This window comes from Protopterus annectens, chromosome 8.part1 (assembly GCF_019279795.1).
Source record: "Protopterus annectens isolate FY-2018-M chromosome 8.part1, PAN1.0, whole genome shotgun sequence".
Taxonomy (NCBI): Eukaryota; Metazoa; Chordata; order Ceratodontiformes; family Protopteridae; genus Protopterus; species Protopterus annectens.
In genome coordinates, this window is record NC_056742.1 from 109,350,411 (window position 1) to 109,371,035 (window position 20,625).

General features: G+C 38.5%; 1 protein-coding gene across 1 annotated transcript in view; it reads left to right on the forward strand.

Moving 5' to 3' along the window:
* Nucleotides 1–20,625, forward strand: part of TCF25 (transcription factor 25) — an 848,985-nt gene that overhangs the window by 523,125 nt on the left and 305,235 nt on the right. The window contains exon 16 of the mRNA XM_044081728.1: nucleotides 6,973–7,052. Coding sequence (XP_043937663.1) covers nucleotides 6,973–7,052 — 80 coding nt within the window. The remainder of the gene's footprint in view (nucleotides 1–6,972; nucleotides 7,053–20,625) is intronic.

Genomic DNA, 20,625 nt, shown 5'->3' on the forward strand with positions numbered 1-20,625 from the left:
ATCTTATCCAAGTCAAACCTTACTCCTTCCAAAAAAGTGACATTTCTTGTTCCTTACTGGATTCCAGCAACCATAAGGCCTACTTCCTGCCTGACAAAGAGAAATCACTGGCTCACTAATTCCAGCAGATAATTTAGTAAACAGTAGCTACAGCCAGGAAATTCCTGAGGACACCGGGATTCATGGCCTCATGATTCTGATTGTCCCCCTAGCCAGAATACACATCCGAAATCTCCAGTGGTACCTGAGCAGTACTTGGAGACAACATTTGCAGTCTTTGAAAGGAGAGGATACCTATGCTGCTGTGCATCTCCAACAAGAACATTGCCTTCCAACTAGGTTAGGTTGAACCAAGTGATACCGTTCAAAAGTCTCGCAATAAGGTGCTAACCATGAATGCCTCAGACCTAGCTTCAGGGTAGCGTTCTGGAGACCTCAAAATACAGGGGTATAGAATGCAGCTCAAAGAAGGGAACACAAATGTTAGCGAAGATGGCTGTGATTCAGGCAGTTTGAACATTCAATCACATCTGGAAGAAAAGTGTTTTGCAGATAAGTTAATACAGTACATCAACAAACAAGAAGGAAATCATTCTTACCCCTTGTGCAAGCTGCCCATGACTGTCTGAAAAATAACTATTCAGTCCCAGACACTAAGGACAGTTTACATCCCATCCCAGTTGAACTCTGTGGCAGACCAAATAAGCAGATTCCCGTAAATGAATGTTGCACAAGGATGGTTTTCCAGATTGTTCAGATATAGAGAGTCCCCAAAGTAGGCATGCTGGTTTCAGCATGTCACACAAATAAGGTGGATGCCTTCTCTTTCTGTATAGATTGTCTAACCCCTTCTCCAGTGGGTGATTCAGGGAGAAAGAGAGGAGAGCCAAAAATGCTGTCATTAACATAGCACCCTTATGGCTCAGCTAACATGGTTCCTCCTCCTCATTCAGATTTTTAGGGTGAAACATTTTCTGCCTCAGTAAACTGACCTATTTCAGGATGGGGGACTGATAATACCCCATCAGTGACAGAGGCACTGGAAGCTGTTGAAGACTTGGGGGGGGGGGGGGGGACAGTTGAACTCAGTGATCTAAAAAGGGTAATTTTTTTTTTAAACTATTTACTACCACAACATAGGTTCACTTGGAGGACATTTTAAGCTTGGCCAATTTCCTTTTTGGTGCTTGAATTAATATTTCCTGATTGGTCTTGCCTATCCCATGGTTGTTAATTATATATTACCCCTAGTGAGAATAAATGTGATCATACAGTAGATAATTTGAGGGGACCCATGTAAGGGATGCAGCATTTAGGAGCTGCCTCTATCCATTAGTGGCATGAGGGATAATCCTGGAGTACGTTTTCTATTACCCATCTTTAGCTACAAGTTGCATTTGAGTATGGGCAGGGATGAGCTTTGTTTTACTTGAATGGATAGTCTGTTCTGGATATATATCCATCTCTACACAACATTCAGTTTAGATATCTGGACTGAGAATTTCTGATGCCATTTGACTTGCCGATGTTCAGTGGGTCCATCTGTATTTAGTCAGAGGATGCAGACACGTCACCTCTAAGCACTCTGTAGGATACTGAGTATAGTGATAAATCTTTGAGGTGGTCCATGAAAGACCTACTGTTTAGGATTTCTATCTTTTTTAGTAAGGTATCTCTGTGGGTATTCCAGTTGTTGCATGGGTCTGGACAGATGCATGCCAAAGTGGGCATTATACAAAATGATTGACCTAATGAGGGCTTTGTAAACGGGGACAATAACATCTCTAGATCTAGTCACAGTCAGTTTGTTTATAAGCTGTGCAGTATAGAAAGACTTTCTTATGACTCTGGGCACATGTTGGTCAAAAGTTAGGTCACTGTACACAGAAGTTCCCAAATGCCAAACAACTTGGTCATTTCTCAGGGGGCATTGTCAATTTGGCAGATCCCTGGAGTAGATGACTTCCCAAAGGATACAATAATGTATTTCTTGAAGTTTAGTTTCAATTCATGATTCTGGCACCAGTTATTGTTTGGGACAAACCTTCCTGCATAATGGTTTGGTCATTTGGGGATTCAAAAACTGCTCCTAGCTTGCAGTCATCTCAAACTTAATCTGCCAAAGCCCTTTGGTATTTCCTTTTACTTTTGAGATGTGTATGCCAAACAGAAAAAGTCTCAGCACTGAACCCTGGGGGAAATCATTGGTGACTGGTCTCTTCCCCTGTTTTGATCTCCTGCATCCTGTGAGCAAGCATGCTTGTATAGGTTCTTTGATTGACCTTCCTGATTGTATTAAATTGTATTCCTTGTATAATACAGCACCACTTGTTAGAATGTGTTTTAAATTTGTAGTTTGGAACAGTCTTCTAGTGAGCAATAAAACAAAATGTATGAACCAATAATGACAAAACTACCCATTTCAGAAAATTTCAACCATAAAAGGCCACTCAAACTTCTGTCATTACAATCCACCAATATCAGTAAATATGCAAAATCTCTGTAGAAGCCATCTAAATAATTCCACATTAAAGGGATCTGTAACTAATGAAGAGGTTGCTGCTAGCAAACAACTTTATATTCCATTGTTTCATCTACAAATAGTGCCTATTGCCCTTGAAGAATAAATTGCCTATGCTACATTAAAAATAATGATAAGCTAGTAATTTTGCAATGGGGATTGGATGGCAAACTGATAACGTGTTCATAGTTACTAAGTAACTCCTCCAAAGGAGGACATTCGTAGGACTGCAGCATCCACCCCCCATTAAAGTACAACACAGTACAGTATCAGCGATCCATCTCCATACTGTAGGAGGAGAAGCCACAATCTTCTGCATCAAAAGTAAGGCTACTACCTGTTGTGGTACCAACAGTGCAATCAAACTTGGCATATGTAGCATCAAACATCTCTTCCCCTGAAGCTCTCAGCTCCTCATAAAATCCACTTGACGATCTACTAAATCTCTCAACTTCGCAGCGCAAGAAATCTGGAAATAGCCAACATTTATTTGGGTGGCAAAGGCCAAAAACCAGGGGGACATTTTAAATATTGCCTGTATAATCTTAGAAAGTTGCTAAAATAAAGTGTTTTATGTTTAAATTCCCTCTCAATATATTTTGTAAATATGTTTTGTACTTATATCATTCTTTTACACAAATCAATTCTTTATATTTGACAAGGTTTTATGTATTTAATTATTTAAAAGCTCACTAAGAAAGGTTTTTTTACACAAAGTTTCTATAAAAAGTTTTTAACATTAATTTTTAACTTAAAAATGGTAAATTAATTAAAACAATACACTGCATAAATATTAATAAACAGAACACATGATGGAACTTCATGTATCAAATACAAGAAAACATTTTTTTAAAGCTATACAATATGTAATTTTTAAAGTTGTAAGTGTCCCATGAAACATGTCAACATTTAGCTTTTTAGAATAATGTTTTTTTAGAAGAAGGTTTTATAAAACAATGAATTGATGGCTTATTACTTTAAGTAATTAATTAATTAAGTTAATGGATGGTAATATATAAAGGAAGTCAAGAAATGTATCTGGTCATCTGATGAAGTCAACCTAATTCGACGAAAACGCTGTGTGTTCAATTGTTTTTGGTAAAGGCGTTCATGGAGTTTATGGTGGTTTATTTTATGTTTTAACATCTGTCGTTTTATCATCTGTGGTTTGAATAAACTATTCTTCCGAGGAGCCGAGTCCTGCGAACTTGCTTTTCGTTTTTGGTTTACTGAGTTACTGTGGCTTGTGGAGGTGATCAAAGTGTTTTATGTTGCTATGTATTTCCTGAAAAGATAGGAAGACTGATTTGCCAGAAAAACACAAATTTTAAGAGGAACATACCAAAAGTATGAGCCAAATATTCTGTGAAAATTTGGACAGTGGAGGGCTGTGGCCTCAACTCCATGAATCACAAGTGGTGGTTTGGGTAAGAGAATTCAGGCTCCTGTTTGAGCCTGAATAACACTAAGTATACCTAACGAGGGCATTTTACATGCAAGTGTATGCATGCGGGAGCAACATAACTCTTGCAAATAAAAGAACAACTCTCTGCTTAGCGGCATGACTCTGGCAGGACCAACGGGACAGTGGCAGAATAACTCCTGTAACACAGAACAATAAGAGAACAAGAACAGCTAGTTTAGTTAGTTTAATTTCCCCGCAAAAATCCACTTTAGTGTGAAAACTCCACTTCATTAATTTTACCCGACAGGTCTTGCAGCTGTAAAAGTGTGGGGGGGGGGGCTCCCCTTCCATCTGGCTGTATGGTTCCGGCACCCATGAACCTAGAGATACAGCAGCTCACTGTCTGGGCACTAGGCTCCAGTTCTATGAGGACATGTTGACTGTGCCTAAGGAAACTCAGAAGCTGCTGTAGAGAAATCTGTACTTAACTAATTAGAAAATGTTTTTCCCATTTGTTGTGGTAGGAAACATCAGTATCCTAGCACAGCAACTGGTATCTATAATTTTGCAATATCCGAGTGGGATATCCAATTCTGATCTGGTCTATAACTTTTAAAAGGTACATCTCTCTCATTTTAGTCTGCATGTCAGTAGATCCCCCCCCCCAATCCATCCCCACCCTAGCATCCCAGCATCCCTGTAATCTGAAAAAACATTTCCTGAAGAGAGTCATTCATCTAAGACCACTAAGAAAAGGAGCTGCTCATGTATGGGATTTACTGATGCAGCTTGCTTTTGAGCATGCTGTCTCAGCAAGCCTCTCAAATTTGTAACATGGAAAATCGCCTTTCTTCTATCAATCATCTCAGTCTGGATGATTTTGGAACTATAAGCAGTCGTGCAGAGAAGGTTTTTTTTTTTTTTTGCCTTCTGCAAAGAGTCTTAGAACAAACCCTACATGTATTCTAGAAGCAGTGACTGAATTCCTCCTCTGACTGTCCATCTCTCTATTTTCTTCCCTAATCCCCGGAAAGAGAGAGAGAAGCGCTTCTCTTTCCTAAGTCCTGTACAGGCAACTGAGATGTTGCCTAGATAAAACCAAGAGCAATAGAATCTCATGTCATTTGTATAGCCTTTGCTTGGAGAAAGGGGGGGAAAACATTTTCCAAACTGACAGTCCAGGTGGATAGCTCATTCTATTTTGTGCTGTTACTGGCATCTTTGAAGAAGTTTTAAGGAACCATGAGAGCTCACAACACTAGAGGCACAACAGCCACTGTTTCTTTTTTGAAGTGGGTGGGTGAATAGGCTGTTCTAGAAACATTTTCTTGGCCATCAGCATTGTATTCTAGATATTTTGTCCAGCATTAAGGCTCAGTTTGCTACTGCCATTCTGTAGGTGTTGCTACCCAATCCTCCAAATTATCCACCTGTCTCCCCTCTAAAGTCTCAAGAATTGTTTTATTCAGGGTTACCAGAGTAGTGATCTGTACGAAAAGCATAGTGCAGTTGTGAAAGAGCTTGTCATAGTGATGATTGGGTAGATTGCTGTTGCAATTTTGTTTCCCTCCCACAATGCATTCTGTTTTGGGGCATCCTGAGTTGAGGTACCCTATGTCTGTGCATTTACATTTTCTCTCCTTTCAGGAAGTGCTGAGGTTTGAGTAACTTTGGGGAAACGTATTTCTCTAAATTTTTGATTCACCATATTTAGTACCTTGCTTAAAGTTCAACAGGAGTGATATCCTGCAGTCATCCTTGGTATGAAAGCACAGGCTGCTGTCAGTTTTTATACAGGAAGTGTCTTGACAGTGCCCTGACACCTAGGAGGAAGGGCCATGAATGCTAGAAATCATGCTGTCAGACTTCTGCTGAAATCCTGGTAGAAGAGATTTCTACAAGTTATTTATAGTGACATGCTCCTACACAATTTTATTACTGTGCTACATTCTACAAAATGTAAGGCAAAGTCATAATTTAGGCAGTTTTTAGTTTATTTTCTACTCTGTTAATAAATATACTTCTTTATAGACAAAACTGTGCCCTTGCACTGAAAAAGGCAAATCTCCATCCACTTGGGTTGCTTGGGTGGTTGTCATTTAGCATTGTGACTTGGAAATTGGTCCCAATTTACTCCATGTCATACATATGAATCTGGATTTTAGTGTCGAATGGAAATGGTGCATTAGGAAGGCAGATATTTTTTAACTTTAAAATTACTATATATATATATATATATATCATTTGTGTGCATGTTGAGAGGTACTAGTGGTATGCTGCATGATTATGTCAGTACAGCGAGCACTGGTGATTTAGTTTCACTGCATAGCAGCTTGATTTTCCATTACATAGGAATTTGATTTCAGGGAGTTAGAAAACACTGTAGTTGGTGGATAGAAAGTTTTTTTATTTGGGTGTGACTTAAAGGCATACTTCATTTGATGTCCTGTAGAGAGATGGTTGTATTTATGGGACTAATTTGTAAATGGGGCCCCAGATACGCATTGTCAAAGCAATGCAATAGTGATAGGTACATGGTTAACTGGAGAGGAATGATCAGTGCACTTGTATCATTTTTGTTTTCTTCAGAATGAGTATATGCCGGATCATTCATACATATATGCATGCTGTAACTCAGGAATCTATTAGTAGTAGAGCACTGCTCATTGATATTCTTGTGGTAAGTTAATATTGTACATTACACAAGGTAAATCTGTATGAATGGTTGTTTGCCTTTATTTGTAACAGTGGATGTGGGACTGGAATCGTACCTCTCACCCGCAATCCTGATTCTGTGCTGCAACAGATTGCTTTGTACATTTGTACCAAGTTTCTAAAAATCATTAGAAATGTTGAAGTTTTTTGTTTTATTCATACAGTGGTAAAGTAGCAAGCAGCTCTAGATAAAGTTTCAGATGTAAACAAAAGTGCAAATATGTAACTGTATTGTTTTCTAGTAAATATTCCAGATTATTTACAAGGTTTCCTATGTATCAGAATTGACTGATAAATTGTTCAAATGTTTCTTTTTTTTAATACAATGAAGGAAGTGACATTGCAACCACTGATGGGTTTTGATCCTTTGCCTCCTTTGGACTCCGTTGTGTCATACACCAGACCAGAAAGGTAATGTGTTTTAATTTATAGTAGTCATTAAAACTAGCAATGCTTTGTACAAGATGGAGTGTAGTAGATTGTTTGATCAGTTACTACACTGCTGAAAATTTATCAACACTTCCATGTTCTTCATTGGAATTGAGTGGAATATTAACGTGTTGTCTGGTATAATAATGGCTTCAGTGCATCCTTCCTTCCGAAGGATTTCTTACACTTGACTCCTTGGCAGAGAGAGTTGAAGGCCTTGAATATGACCCAGACAACCCAAGTTTGATTAGCGACCCAGCTGCTTAATGACCTGATTAAGGTGGTGTGGGAAGGAATGACAATTGTCTCCTCACCCAGTTGGGTCGGGTGAATGGCCTACCTGTCACCTGTCCCTCCATTGTTGATGGGGACAGTAAAGTAATCAGGGCAAATTGCCATCAAAATCTTCAAAGTGTGACTGAAGCTAACTGGCCCTACGTTCAATGATGTAAGTGACGTCAACAGCTGTGCTGTATAAGGGCATTACAAAAAAGCCCTTTCATTAAGGATAGCATATGGGATGCTGCCACGTGTTCTGCTCCACGTTTCCACTTCTTCCAAACTTGCCAATGGCCAAAGCTTTTTAGCCCAAGGAGTAGTACTGGAATCACTAATTTAGGAGATATTAGAGCAACACTGAGCATGTAAGAAAGTATACGGGGGTAGGTGAATATGAATTCTAGAGATGCTTGACAAATATTTTCATACCTTTCAGCCATTCCTGATTTTGCCTTGTATTCTTGCCATGTCCCTCATAATTTTATTTATTTTTTGTTAAATCACTAAGGATTGCAGTCTGTCAATAATGCCAGACAGTTTCATATTTCTTCTTCAGAAAATATACATTGATGCAAAACTTGTTTTAGTAACTTTAAGTGAATTCGAGCAATTTTTACGTGTCCCTGATTTTGGTCTTTATTTTCAGATACATGGAATGTTTTTCCCTCAAAGTAGTTTAAATTCTTTTTTTTGTAGGCTGTTTGAAATGCCTAGACACAGCAAAAAAAAACACTAGCTATGCAGTGGTGCAAGTTTGATAGCCTTTGTAATTCTAAAGACTACAACTCTAAACAATTCCATGCTTCAGTACCTACTTGTCTTTTTCTTTTCCTTACTCTTGCATCTATCTGTGAATACAGAAGGAATAATACCGTCTTAAGACTGCTTTTATGCAAAAAAAAAAAAAATGTCACTGAATCATCATGTCTGTTTCACTGTCTTTAGAATCTAGATTACCTTGCTGTTGAGTAAACATGGGAGGTAAAGGAAAGAGCTAAAATCTAGGTTGTTTGACCATCACGTGTAATGCAAATGTCTGGGTCAGATTGTACTGCAGACATTGTGATTTTTCAGAGTATTTTTTGGTGTCATTAGTCATCATGTTGCTGCTTCAGAGAGAGAGAGAATATGTTAATGTGTGTTTATGTGAAAGAGAGTAAAAGCATACCTCAGAATACCTGTTACCATTTTATTTCTGCAAGTTCACTACCTTAAAAAGAACGGTCTACGTTTTTGAAGCAATTACATTTTGTATGTATGCTTGTTTGATAGAATAGAGAGTGGGTTATTATGAAGTCAGATAAATTCAGAGCCATAGCTAGGTCATTTAGGTGTCCTGGGCACTTCACAGACTGGTACCCCTCTAAACCCACAGTTGAGAACCAAAAGAGGAAGTGATCTGTCAAGTTGATGGCTAAAACAAATGCCATTTCAACTGCAGAACTATAGAAAATAACTTCTGCTTCCTTACTGCAGTTAATATCTGAAAACATTCATTTAAGCAATCATGACATTAGCTCTTCCTGTTTAAATTAATGCTGATAACACACCCTTTCCCAATCTGCAATTCTTCTGAGGTGGCAGTCACTCCCCTTAACAGCTTGGGCTGGGGACAGCCACCCCATTTTACCCTGTTCTAGCTGCTGTATTGGTCAGATCCTTTGTCTTTTCCATCTACCTCAAACTAAAGGTTACAGGATCAGATGCTGGCATCTTTAACTTCAGAGCTGAATCTCCTCCTCATTTACCCATAACCCAGTACCCTCACCAATTCTTCTCAGATATCATTTGCCATTATTCAATGCTGTAGAAATTCTTTGTACCCTTCTCCTGACTGGTACCTTTCAAACTTTTTAATTTCTCCAAGTCTTTTGAGTTTCTAATAAGATGACTGGAATAGACCCCATTCCTAAGTCAAAGTATGATTAAAGTTCATAAAATTAGTATTGTTTCAGTCTTTGATGTCAGCCAAAATTGCTCTTCTGAGCACCAGCAATGTGCCCAGTAATGACTCCTCCTGCAATTCATTGTAACATATCTAAATACGATTGAAGATTATATTTTATAAAACCTGTTGCTCCTACTACTATTGGAACTGTCTGGGTATCATTCTTCCACACTGCTCTCATTTTTACCTGCAGATCCTGATATTTTATGACTTTGTGTCTGCCTGTACGCCAGACACTGTAGTCACTGGCTGTGGCGATTTCAGTGATCAGTGCTACTCTTGTCTTCTTTTCTTGAACCACTATATCCAGTTTTCTAGCATCTGTCATTTGAACTGTTAGTAATGGGCAGTCCCAAGTGATATAAACTTCATCATTTTCTGTAATGCTTTGTGGCTCATGTTTCCAGTGCTTTTCAGTCACTGCAATACCATAATGTTTGCACAATCCCCAGTGCAACAATCTTGCTACATTATTATGCCTTTCAGTATACAGTCAGTGACGCCCATGCACTTGGCCCAGCAATCAAGGAGGCTCAGTCCTCACCACTACCACCAGTGAGGGGCATCCACATAGGGGAGGATAACAAATACACACACAGTAAAGTACAATTTCCCTTAAGAGCACACAGAGATCACAGTCAGTCTGGGGCTGGTTTCCCCCTTTCTCTCCAGATCCCCAATAAGACTCCCCACTGGCACAGCTGTAGTGCCCATATCCCAACCTAGTGGGCAAGCTAAAACTCCAGCACCCTCTCTGTCCGACCAGTGCTTCGTGTTCCTGCCCAAGTAGCTGACACACGCACACTGAGATGAGTCATAGGCATCCACACAGATACTCCTCGGGAAGGCTGGCACAGGTTCTCCAGCTGTGCCCCTTTTTACCCAGACTCTATGGTAGAAATCACTGCCACCACCCACTAATATTCATCATCTACTAAAAAGGCCCTTATCAAAGGGTGTCCAATTATTACTGTGCCATATTATTATCCAAATGGTAAGTGCAACTGAACAGTCGTGGCTTATTTGGAGTGGCTTTGTACAGTATCACGATCTATCTATATCTATATATATCTATATATATATATATATATATATATATATATACAATGTACTCTAGAGATTAAATTATCTCTACACAAAATAGCCACAGTTGAAAGGTTTAAAAATATTTAATAATAAATAATAAAAACACAAGACAATACTTCTTACTACACAGTGATATTCAAGAGTTTAGAGATCACAGAGGAATACTTAAATACAGTAGAAAAGTTCTGATATCAATACAGAAAAAAAACTAATCTAATCTTCCTATTTCCTAGCTATATCTAAGAGAAAACACAATTCTAAAATAAACTTGCATATAGAGCAAGACAGTGCCGTTGATGTTGGATGTTCTCAAGACAAATGCTTTATATCCTTTGACTCTCTCTCCTTAAATTGATAACACAGTGCTTGCTACACATTACATCATTCTCAACAATTTTCTGGTTTTCCCAGGCTAACAGAAACTCAGAGGTTAACAGCCCTTTTGATCTTGCAGCTGGTCAGGAAGCCAGAGCAATAAAAGAAAGTATACATGGAAATTCTAGCCATTAACTCTGGCCTCAAAACAATAGGCAGAATGCCTTTATCTAGACATCTCGCCTCTGAGTTTTGACATCAGTTACACAATGCTTGACTTATCAACTTTCGTACAGCAGAGTGCACTGTTACATTTTTGCAATTCCAGATTTAACACCAATTTCTCCATTTAAGAGAGTAAGCCTGTGGCTTATATTAATATTTACAAATGACAGAATTATCTACAAAATTCTGTCTGGCTAGGCTGGCAGCCTTCACCTATCTTCACACAGTCGTCCTGCCATTAGTATGTCGCAACCTGCAACAAGGAGTGCAACTGTTTCCAATTCGGTTTTACAAAGCCTACATTTGTCTGTTTCTCCCACATGTTCAATGGACTTTGTAAACCAATGTGTACGCAGCCCACTATCTTGGGCTGCCCTTTCATCTCTTGGTTTGAATTCACTTCTCAACCATTTCTGCATTTGTTCCTGATCAGCATGATGTTCTTCCAGAAGTTTTCTCTACTTGCAACTATATGTATGCTTTTTCCACATTTCTTGCCTTTTCATCTGGTCCTTCACCTTATATTCTCTCTTTTTTTGGCACTTTCAGTTGCTGCCTGATTTTTATCCACTTATGGTTTGATTTCCATTCCTTCTTGATGCCAATATGCTTCTGCTAAATTAAGAGAGAAGTCATCTTAGATTTATTCTCCTCGTGTTTCAAAACTTTCACTACATTTGGGTATTGAGGTCAGCAGATGTGTGGAGTCCCACAATTGCAGATCTATACATATAATCAATTTCAAGGAGGCCCATCCCTCCTTCATAATGGGGAATATGTAATCTTGGTATGCACTGATTTTTATAAATCATTTGGTAAGCATGAACCATCCTATTTAATCTCTCCAACATGTTTTGGGGCCAGTCAGTCACTCCTTAGGCCAGGAAGAGCAAATTGGTTTATAGCTTGAATTTTGTTCCTAGCTGTCCGTGCTGTTTTCAGGATTAAAGTGTTTTGAAATATTCTTTACTAAATTTTATTCGCATTTGTTCGTGTTTTACTAATGATTCTTCATCAATTCCCAAGTATTTATATGCTCCCTCTTGCTCAAGTTCTTTTATATCACATTCTTGTCCCAAACTGAAGTTTTCCTGACGTTGCATTTTTCCTGCTTTAAAGGTTGCTTTTGCACATTTATCAAAACCAAATGACATTCTTATATCATCTGAAAAAATGTTGACAACTTGCAGTTGTGCTTTGTTTCTCATCTGATGAGCTATATAGTTCTAAAGCATCGACAAAGAGAAGATAAGTCTTTGCACTTTGTTGTTTTCTAGGAGCCAAATTTTAGCCATGACCTAAGCTGTTAAGTAGACAGCTTACTGGGTTAAAGGCAAGGCAGAATAGCAGCGGTGACAGAGTCTCACCCTGGAATTTCCCCTTTTGATTTTTTATCCCTGGGATAATCATTTGTCCTTTATCCTGGCTTAATTGCAAAGTAGTCTGTCACTGTTTCATGTTCACTGTAATGTAGTCTATCAGTGTAGGGTGTATCTTACACATTTTTAAGCACACTTATCCACAAATGTGGGACACTATCAAATGCTTTTTGTAGTCAATCCATTCCATACATAGATTCTTCCCCTTTTTACAGTTCTCCACTATGACTATTTAACAACAAATGATAGTTTGTTCCATATGACACTTTTATTACCCTTTTGTTCTACTGCCATAATTGAGTTTTCTTCTAAATGACTATAAAATCTGTCAGCATCAGTTCCCGTGTATAGTTTATATGTCATCGGAAGGCAAGTTATTTAAGCAATAAACAACAACATGGCGTGGTATATTGAAGATTTATCCACGGTTGACATGGTTTAATCACGAGGGCGAAGCCCGAGTGATTAAATAAACCCAACCGCAGGTAAATCTTCAATATACCACAACCACAGAGTCGTTATTGCTATTATACAATGACATTATTTAAGAAAAAAAATACTTACTTTTCTTAAATAATGTCTTTGTATAACGGCGCATTATTGTTCTTCTGCCAGTGGTGGTATACTGCTTCCTTACATTGATGGATAGCGCATGCGTATGGGACTTGCGTTCCCATGCATACCCAATATATCAATGCTTTTGAAACAGAAGCAGTGGAGAAAAGAAAGTCTCCGTTGCTCCATTTTTTTTTAAATTAAAAAAAAAAAGTTTTGGACACTTTATACCAACAGAAAAAGTTCAGGAGACCGGACCTTTTCCATTGGTATATTGTGGGATTTACAACGGGCACGCTGGCCAATCAGCTTGCACGTTTTGGAATATTAATGGGGGGGGTCATTGTATAATGGTTTATAATTTTTAGGGTAGCTTGCAGGTTCACTCTTAAGTAGGAGCATTATTTTTCCTGTTTGTGAACCAGGTTGGTGTCTGTTCAGGGTGTGCATATAAATAGTTCTTACTCATGGCTAAATCTTCGTGCAAAGATGTTAATACTTTCAGCCAAAAATTAGGTACTGCATCTGGGCCTGGGGTTTTCTAATTAGAGGCTTTTCTTAACTTTGTTTCAATCTCTCTGGCTGTTACTTCATCCCATTTCATATCCTGTACCTTTGAACCACTTATTCTTTAACAACTTCTATCCATTTGGCATCTTTATGTTCCACAGGATCTTCATAGATACTTCTCCAAAATGTATCTATTTCTTCTTTTTTTGGCGGTCTTTCAATTCTTTTTACCTTATTTTCCAATTCTCTATAAAACTTTTTTGGATCATCAATAAATTACTTTTGTACTTTTCCTTTATATTTATTTTCATATCTACTAAGTCTTTCCGTCTGTGCTGAAATTTTATTTGCAGTAGTGCATGGTAGATCCCAGTCTGTTCTAATACTGCACATTGCTTTTATCACATCTGTTTTTCTTACTATTTTTGTTGATCTATTCCATCTTCTATAATCTTCTAACAATGACATTTCTTGTCTTAACTGCTTTATAGTTTTCTCTATTCGATATTTCCATGATGGTTTTTGATTTCTCCCCTTCCTTTCCCTCACTACCCAGTGTTATTGTGGTAGAACTTTATCGGTTATTACTTTAGCTGCACAGTAATATATCATGTTTATTTCTGTTATATCACATGAGTCTCTATGAACAGTTCTAATTATTGTTTTCATTTGTTTTATTAACCTTCTGCAGTCTATTTCTTTCATCAACAAGATCCCATTTGATGCTTTGTAAGCTCTCTGCGAACCATGGCTTTTGCTGTAGCAGGCAAATGAGTAAATGTCAGGGAAATCCTACTTGGACAGCTGAACTTTATTTGGGGTTGATCAGAGTCTCTTTAATTGATGGCAGGTGTGTACCCAAGAAGACTGAATGCTGTAATTGAATCAAAAGGTGCTTCAACAAAGTATTATTTTAAGGGTGTGCACAACCAGCTTATTGTACTTTTTTTTTTTTTTTTTTTATTCCCTAACAGATTTGTTTGTTTGTTCAATTGAATTATGCAGGGTATAGGTTACATTAAAGGTGGGAAAAGTTTTGAAATTATTTATTGTGGTTTCATTTTTTTTATCACAAAACACCTGGCATTTGTACACTTTTTATATCTGCTATATGTGTGTGTGTGTGTGTGTGTATATGTGTACAATATATATATATATATATATATATATATAAATGCCAATCATGAGCAGATGTGCTCCACTGTGGCGACCCCTAATCGGGGAAAAGCCGAAAAAAGAATGTGTGTGTGGTTGTGTGAAATATTCTTTATTAGCAAGCGGTGTGGCTATGAGGAGATAAAGAGAATGTTTTAATGTCCTTTCCTAATATGGAAGATATGTATATGGAAAACCTGTATTACTGTTATACAGTATCTGTTTTAGAATATTGACACAAGTAGTAAAAATGAAGAGAATGAGAGGGAGAGAAGGTTGGATGATGTGCGGATAGTTAATCATGAAGTGCAGTGCAAGGAGGAAGTAAGGATAGCTATGAAGAGGATGAAGAACAGAAAGGCTGTTGGTCCAGATGACATACCTGTGGAAGCATGGAGGTGTTTAGGTGAAATGGCAGTGGAGTTTTTAACTAGATTGTTTAATGAAATCTTGGAAAGTGAGAGGATGCCTGAGGAATGGAGAAAGTGTTTTGGTACCGATTTTTAAGAAGGGTGATGTGCAGAGCTGTAGTAACTACAGAGGGATTAAACTTATCAGTCACAGCATGAAGTTATGGGAAAGAGTAGTGGAAGCTAGGTTAAGAAGGGAGGTGATGATTAGTGATCAGCAGTATGGTTTCATGCCAGGAAAGAGCACTACATATGCGATGTTTGCTCTGAGAGTGTTGATGGAGAAGTACAGAGAAGGTCCGAAGGAGTTGCATTGTGTCTTTGTGGATTTAGAGAAAGCATATGACAGGGTGCCTAGAGAGGAGTTGTGGTATTGTATGAGGAAGTCAGGAGTGTCAGAGAAGTATGTAAGAGTGGTACAGGATATGTACGAGGTAGTGTGACAGCGGTGAGGTCTGCGGTGGGAGTGACGGATGCGTTTAAGGTGGAGGTGGGATTACATCATGGATCAGCTTTGAGCCCTTTCTTATTTGCAATGGTGATGGACAGGTTGACAGATGAGATCAGACAGGAGGCCCCGTGGACTATGATGTTTGCAGATGACATTGTGATCTGTAGTGAGAGTAGGAAACAGGTGGAGGAGACCCTGGAGAGGTGGAGATATGCTCTAGAGAGAAGAGGAATGAAGGTCAGCAGGACTAAGACAGAATATATGGGTGTGAATGAGAGGGAGTACAGAGGAATGGTGAGGATGCAGGGAGTAGAGGTGGCGAAGGTGAATGAGTTTAAGTACTTGGGATCAACAGTTCAGAGTAATGGTGAGTGTGGACGAGAGGTGAAGAAGGGAGTACAGGCAGGATGGAGTGGATGGAGAAGAGTGTCAGGAGTGATTTGTGACAGACGAGTACCAGTAAGAGTGAAAGGGAAGGTCTACAAGAGGGTAGTGAGACCAGCTATGTTATACGGGTTGGAGACAGTGGCATTGACAAAAAGGCAGGAGTCGGAGCTTGACGTGGCAGAGTTGAAGATGTTATGATTTGCACTGGGTGTGATGAGGATGGACAGGATTAGGAATAAGTATATTAGAGGGTCAGCCCAGGTTGAAAGGTTTGGAGACAAAGCCAGAGAGGCAAGATTACGTTGGTTTGGACATGTGCTGAGGAGGGATGCAGAGTATATTGGAAAAAAGATGCTATGGATGAAGCTGCCAGGTAACAGGAAAAGAGGAAGGCCTAAGATTAGGTTTATGGATGTGGTGAGAGAGGACATGCAGGCGGTTGGTGTGACAGAGCAAGATGCAGAGGACAGGAAGAAATGGAAACAGTTTATCTGCTGTGGCGACCCCTAACGAGAGCAGCCGAAAGAAGAAGTAAAAAATGTAGGATTCTCAGAAAAAGGATACCAGTACAAATAAATAAAAAGAAAATACACGTGTGGAATATGCAGATATGAACTTTATTAGAGACAAAATATAAAAAAACAAACAAAAAAAAAAAAAAACTAGCACATTCATGCTTGTTGGAATAAAGTTTGTATCTACGTGTTCCACTCTTGTATTTCTTTTATATTGACACAAGTGCCTTTTAATGGAGAGAACCGATAGCATTCTGGTTTTTGCAAAGTCAAAGACAAATGTATAACCTGCTGTGCTAATTAATTTTATTATGCCAACTATTCTTTAATATTTGCATGTTTACAAACTTGTTATTTAAAACCACAGTATACAGCATATTAAGATCTTTGGGGTACTGATTCGGAGTATCTGCTGGTTCAGCAGAATATTTTCATCTGTTCTGTATACCCCTTGCTCTGTAAATGCTTAAATAACCCATGTGCATGCATGTTTTACATTGTCCTAGTATTGTCGGTTCTTGTCACCATGAAAATAATGATAAAACTTGATATTAAAAATTTGGAGGCCAGTCTTTACACTTGGTTTCAGTACTCATCATGATTCTGTCAATGTAATCTTAGCCTCCTCTACTGTGCATAGAGTACTGACCCATGTTCATCCAAGCTTAGATTGTATATCTTCCCGTTTCAAAATCTGTTAACATAAACAAAACTGAATAATCAGTTAACTGTTTTGAACTTTCTTAACTTGCCAGCAGTATTGTTGTCTTTGAGTGAAGCACTTGTCATAAGACAATGAAGTGCACTGTATGCCTGAATAATTTAAGTCCTGGTAATATTTTTTTCTCCATAACCAATTGTACAATTATTTACAATTAAGTAAAATGACACTTAACTTTTTACTTCCTAATGCAGGCCGCAACATTTGCTGGAAGACGTGCTTTAATTAGGCTGAAAATCAGCTGTGGAGTTTTAGATGCTCTATGGTGCATTTCTGAGATTTGTTTGTATCCTTTTGCTCCATATACGCAACATACCTATCATGAGTTAGCTGGATAGTTAGTTTTGAAACAGTAGTAAGCATAAAAATAAATAACAGATGTTGTGATGTGAGTTAATTTCTGATCCCTTAGATTTATCACAATTACCACCAGTTCAATGATGTGGTAGAGAAATGCATGTGGCAGTCAGATATGGACAAAATAGTAACAGACAAGTCAAACATGAGGGGTGTGTACACTCAGTGGTAGGAGGTGGAGACAGATAGAAAAAAAATATTAATTTGGCTGTAAGTGGAAAATTAATACCAGAAACAGTTTGACTCATAAATGTACTGCATGGGCATCCCATACCAAAATAGGGTGGGTAAGCAGAAACTTACATCTAGAAATGGTTAGATTGAACTGGGGAGGAGTTTTTATTTATTTTTTTTTGGAGGGGGGGGGTTGTATTACAGAAAGCTGCCTTTACCCAGGCAGGCTTCATCAAGGCGTTCTGATTTCCTCCTGCCTGCCAGAACATTATGCTTAGTGACCACTCAATTATCCATGCATGTAGTAGCTACTGTTAACTGGAAAAGATCTGCATACATTACTCCAGTTACCCAGTTTAACAAATAAAAATAAACATTCAGAAGCAGTTATAAGTGAGGTGGTATGTGATCCATGTAATTTCTAAGGGGAGACCTGAATTATTATATTATTGATGAACATTCTGAGGAAGTTAAACAGCTGTCTGTGGTTTTGTGGAAACACACCAACTGCAAGAAGTATGAAAATTAACTGGGTAAGGAACTCCAGTCACTCTCAGCAACTGCAGGAGATGATTGGAAACTCGTGGAGGAAGAAAGAGGTAATCTGATGTGGGAATGTATAATACAGGTAAGAAATTTTGTGTGCTCCTTTTGGCCAAGTCTTCCCACAAATAGTAAGCCACAACCCCACTGTCCTACTACTCTGTGGCATTCATCGGCACTGGTCACGGGAGGGGAAATCTGGGGACTGTGATGAATCAGAAAATTTCCAAAATTTCTTCTTTCAAAATGGTCTTACTTAAGAGGAGTATGGTTTACTTGAGATTAATTAACTTACAAAGATAGATTCTTTATGTATTTTTTAAGAGAATGTTAACCAAGGCAGAACACTAATCCACCTAGAGAATTTCCAGGAACAGCATGGTGGAAATACAGCCAAAGAAGCAATACACTTTATTCAGTATTAATTCAACAGTCACAATGTAAAGGCAAGCATACAGAGTAGTACAAGTCAAGAATAAATGTTGAATAAATTAACAGAATCATAAGCAGATGGACACAAGAATTTAATTAACATCAGTAAGAAAAGTACCTGTACATGGTCACAACATCATACAGTATAATGTTTCTCTGGAAAAAAATAAGATACAAAGAACAAAGAATTTACATTATGAATTTTTGTTGGCACTAGATATCAAACAGAGGTGAGAGCCAAATCTCGAAGGAAAGGAGAGGGACAGAAAAGCCAAAAAACAAAAACAAAAGTACAGGAGGGGGAGACAAGGGAGGAATGCAGTTATCTCCTAGCCAGGTTCACGATATCTAGCAGTGCTTACAGGTGTCTTGGAACATGTTTATTGATAAGTCAGGGTCAACCCACCTGATAAAACAGTATGTATACACCGGCTATCAGTAGCTCATCAAAAAAGCCCTTCTAGTGTGCCTGAGAGACTTAAGTAGACCGTGAGTGAGAAACTTCAGAGATGTTGGATCTGGAAGAGCAGAAAAAAAAGGTGAAAACAGACAAAAAAAAATCTCATCCACTCTTGCAACTATAACAAGCTGCTTTCTAAAAGCTTAAACAGCTTGCAACAATTATTGCCGCAAACATCCCTTGCAAAAAGTAGTTCAGCTGAGCCATCAATGCAGTATTAGTATTTGTTGCTACTGCATTCCTGCAACATAAGCACCTGCCATTTGAGCTTCCCAACAGCTTGTACCGGGAACCCAGCCACTCCTTCACACCACTCTAGTTGCATCTGTGATATATGCACAGACACTGAAAAAGAAAGGGAGAAAGCCAGCTTTTACTCATGTTATTCAGACCCGGGTGAAAATGATAGTGAAATTGATAATGTTAATGCTTATAGTTTATTAGACACCAGTAAAGTTGTTTGTAAAAGTGATTTTATGCCTCCATATAGGCATGAAAGCATTAAGCAATTTTCTAATATGCTGAATTTGAACCTGCTTATGATAATTTTGTACATGAAAAGCATAAAGTGACATTTAATATGACTAAATGTGAATGGAAGGAGTTGCAGTTGTTGGCAAAAAATAACCATGTGGTGATTAAACCCTCTGATAAGGATAGCAAAATAGTTATGAATGTCCAACAGTATTTTCATGTGTGTGTGTTGCACCTACAAAATAATGAGGTGTACAAGGAGAGTAATACTAGTGAATACAATAAGGCTGTTAGGAATTTTGATGTACTTTTGGAAAAGGGTTACAGATTGGGTTATTTTTTTCATTCTGATTTGGAAATGAAATTCAGTACTGCTGATAGTGAAATAGCAGATAATGTTCTTCGTGTTTCACTGTTGCAGTCATTACATTTGGGTTATCTGCTTGCAGTAGCCCTCAGTCGGCCTGATTGTCAAAGTCTTGGGTCCTGCGTCAGTTGCTGTCTCATCTTCCATGACGTCAGGTAGTCAAGGGTATAAAACATGCAGCTGATGCCATTACATCAGTCTTTCTTGCCGTGCGGTGCCTGAAGCAGAAGCAGTTCGCAAGTGCTGTTCAACTGACTCCTGAAATTTTCATTTTCGAGTTTCAGAACCGAAGTCTTCAACTAAAGCTAAGTACCCCGTTGGGGAAACTTTTTCTTGCTCTAAACCAATGTCAGTAAAAGTCAATAATTATATTTCTTGTGGAAAGCAAATACCTCAGAAAGATTTTCATTCGTACTGTATTCCTTGCCTAGTCCCTGACCACAACGTACCTCGCTGTCAGTTTTGTGCCTTATTTAAACCACGAACTATTAGTTGTCGGTACGTTTTCGCTTCTAAATATTTTGGTACTCTGTTCAATTATCCAGATATGTCTTCGGTGAGCCACTCTACTACTGACATTCTGAAAAAACGCAAAGATAAAGACAGAGACAGGCTGCCTAGGTCCAAAGCTACCGACGACGCTTCTCCTAAGCTAGTTGCCAGTTTACTGGTACTCAATGAGGCGCTTTTGCAGTCCCTGATACCCACTACTTCGGATTCGCAGGCCTCTACTGAGACCCATTCGGAGTCTGGTATGCCACGAGATGCTTCAACTGTGGAACCTGCGGATGTCTCTACCTTAGATCGGTCTG